Source organism: Culex pipiens, chromosome 2, assembly GCF_016801865.2.
Source record: "Culex pipiens pallens isolate TS chromosome 2, TS_CPP_V2, whole genome shotgun sequence".
NCBI classification, from domain to species: domain Eukaryota; kingdom Metazoa; phylum Arthropoda; class Insecta; order Diptera; family Culicidae; genus Culex; species Culex pipiens.
The window spans coordinates 19,577,616-19,580,331 of NC_068938.1; the positions used below are offsets into that span (position 1 = coordinate 19,577,616).

At 46.1% G+C, this 2,716-nt stretch overlaps 1 protein-coding gene across 1 annotated transcript; it reads left to right on the plus strand.

Annotated features, from left to right (window-relative positions):
• Positions 1-227: 227 nt before the first annotated feature.
• Positions 228-2,494, plus strand: LOC120432453 (lactosylceramide 4-alpha-galactosyltransferase). Its single transcript, XM_039597671.2, has 2 exons — positions 228-1,390; positions 1,561-2,494. Exons 1-2 carry the CDS (start codon positions 699-701, stop codon positions 1,922-1,924), a joined length of 1,056 nt encoding a protein of 351 aa, XP_039453605.1. The 5' UTR covers positions 228-698; the 3' UTR covers positions 1,925-2,494.
• Positions 2,495-2,716: the final 222 nt, after the last annotated feature.

The following is a 2,716-nucleotide window of genomic DNA, read 5'->3' on the forward strand; positions in this document are numbered from 1 at the left end:
TAAATGTGTTGAATTAAACGATGTTCAACCAGAAGCCCATTGATAATTTACCTCTCCGTCGGTAGTTTATTAAATCTCAAATTTTATCGTGTCCACCTACAGCGTTGAACAGCACCATCTACTGGCGGATAGCGCTACTGCGCAGCCATGCCTTCAAGTGCGGACTTCACAAACACAACCAACCGGTGTTGTTTTGTCTGCGTTTTATATGATAACTTCATCGAACGTCAGTCACTGCAGTAGCCGCCCAACCGTAAACATAAACATTTAATATTCAGTGTCGATTCCAATAATGGCAATTTAATGCATACATTCTGGAAGCAGCTGAACCGGATAGCTGCTGCTGGGTCGCTGATCACGCGCGTTAAAAGATAAGAACTTTGACTTTGTTTGCTCAGTTGTACCAACACATTATTCATTCATGGCGATGAAAGTATGCCAAAGAAGCAACAGCAGCAGTAGCAGTGGCGCCCGTAGCCATATCGACTGGTGATCTCACTCTGTGCCGTCCACCCAGCTCCACCGGCTAGATAAAATCCGCAATCTCGACTAATGGTTCGAGGTTTTATCACCTGCGTGATATCATAAAAGTCTGCGGCTTACGCGATAAGCGGGCAGCGGCGAAACGTTGGACCTCAGTTCGGCAAGATAATCAGAACGGGTTCGACAACGATTTGACTGCCGTCCAGGTTGGAAGTATGGTAGTGTCGATAAACTTGTTCCTTGGCAAACGAAAGTTGGTGTTGACGGCGGCTACCCTGGTGGCCTTGGTCTACATTCTGTACTCGATCGACTATCACACGTACAACGAAAACTGCTTCGCGCGAGAGTTCTCCGAACCTCAGCGAACGCTCGAAGATGTCCAGAGGGCGCACAAGCAGCCTCACCGCGGGCGGAACATCTTTTTCCATGAAACATCCTGTTCGGCGGACGGAGTCGTCAAGCTGAACGCTCGCCAGGCTTGTGCCATCGAGTCGGCGGCCCGCATGAACCCCAACTGGAACGCGTTCGTCCTGTTCGCCGCTCCGGTGGGGTTCCGGAACAAATCGGCACTTCCGCTGCTCGATGCACTGCTAGCGTATCCTAACGTGAACCTGCGGTTCGTGAACCTCTCGACGTACGCCGAGGACACTCCGCTCGACGCCTGGATGCAAAGTGGGGAGATATTCCGCTCGCGGTACATGAACTCCCACCTGTCGGACATAATGCGCTATCTGACGCTGTTCAAGTACGGTGGGACGTACCTGGATCTGGACGTGGTGGTGCTCAAGTCGTTTGACACGCTCGAACCGAACTATGCCGGGGCGGAATCGCCGCGCTGGGTGGCGGCCGGAGTGATGAATTTTGAACCCGACGGCCACGGGCACGAGCTGGCGGAGATGTGTGTGAGGTAGGTGGTGGGGGTTTATCTGTTTGATTTTGAAATGTCATTAAGCAAATCTATCGTAAGGAGCATCCGCGATAATTGGCGGTGTAACCGCAGTTTGCACACTTTACTCGCTAACTACAAAGTGGAAAATATTCGAAATTAGGAATAACTCAAATCATAACCATTTCCAGAGACTTGCTGATCAACTTCAACGGCCAGGACTGGGGAAACAACGGCCCGGGCGTGATAACCCGCGTCCTGAAGCAAATCTGCGCCACCAAGTCTCCCCTGATGATGACCCGGGAACGGTGCCGGTTCTTCACCGTATATCCACCGGAAGCGTTCTACGCGATAAACTTTGACGACTACAAGCAGTTTTTCGAGGAACGCTGGCTGGATCAGGCGATGGCCACCGTCAACCGGTCCGTGGTGGTCCATGTGTGGAACAAGTTCAGCAAGGACCACAAGGTGCGGGTGGGCTCAAGGGTACTGTACGGGGTGCTGGCAGAACAGTACTGTCCGCGGGTTTATCGAGCAAGTGGAGAGTTTTTCTAGAAAGTGTGTGCACGTGAGATCCCAAAGTGTTAAGTTTGTATGTGTGCTATACTTATATATTTTACTCGAATGACCAACTCTAGAACCTGTAGGAGCGTAGATTTGAAATTTACGTTAAACCAGGCATCACGTAAATCTCTCGAAATAAGAATAAACCTAAACGGTTTACAAACATGACAACAAGTAAACAGCTCGAAAATAGTTTGCATTTTTAGTAGAAGACATTAAGCTGCTAAAACAACTTTGCAATCGAAATAGTAAGTAGGTGCATTAACCCTTCCTCTTACACGCACAGAGAAGAACAAATTTCAGGACACACAGGTGCTTGAGGATCATCCATAAACAACGTGATTCTGCAAAAAGTCAGATCAATTTGGATATGCATGGTCCTCGTTACAAAAATATTTGAAAAATCATTGCTGATCGATTCTACCAAATTAAAAAAAAAAAACCTTGAAAGTTTACAAAATTAGTTTGTATCAAAATTGCGTAAGATAATCAAAGGTATTGGATTTACATAATTTCTTTAGTATATTGCACGAAAAAAAATGAACATCACTCAACGCCAAAGTACATCGTTAAAATCATCACAAAGCCTTATTTATCTCGAAAACCTTGACAAGGATTTCCTAATTCTTCTTCATCAAAAAAACATTCCATGTCAGTATGGCTCTATCATGAAAATTAAATTGTAATTGCAGACGAACTTCACGATATATTTTATTTTAGAATAATCACTTTTATTCCCATCCATATCCAAGAGAGAATGATAATCTGTAAAATGATTGATTA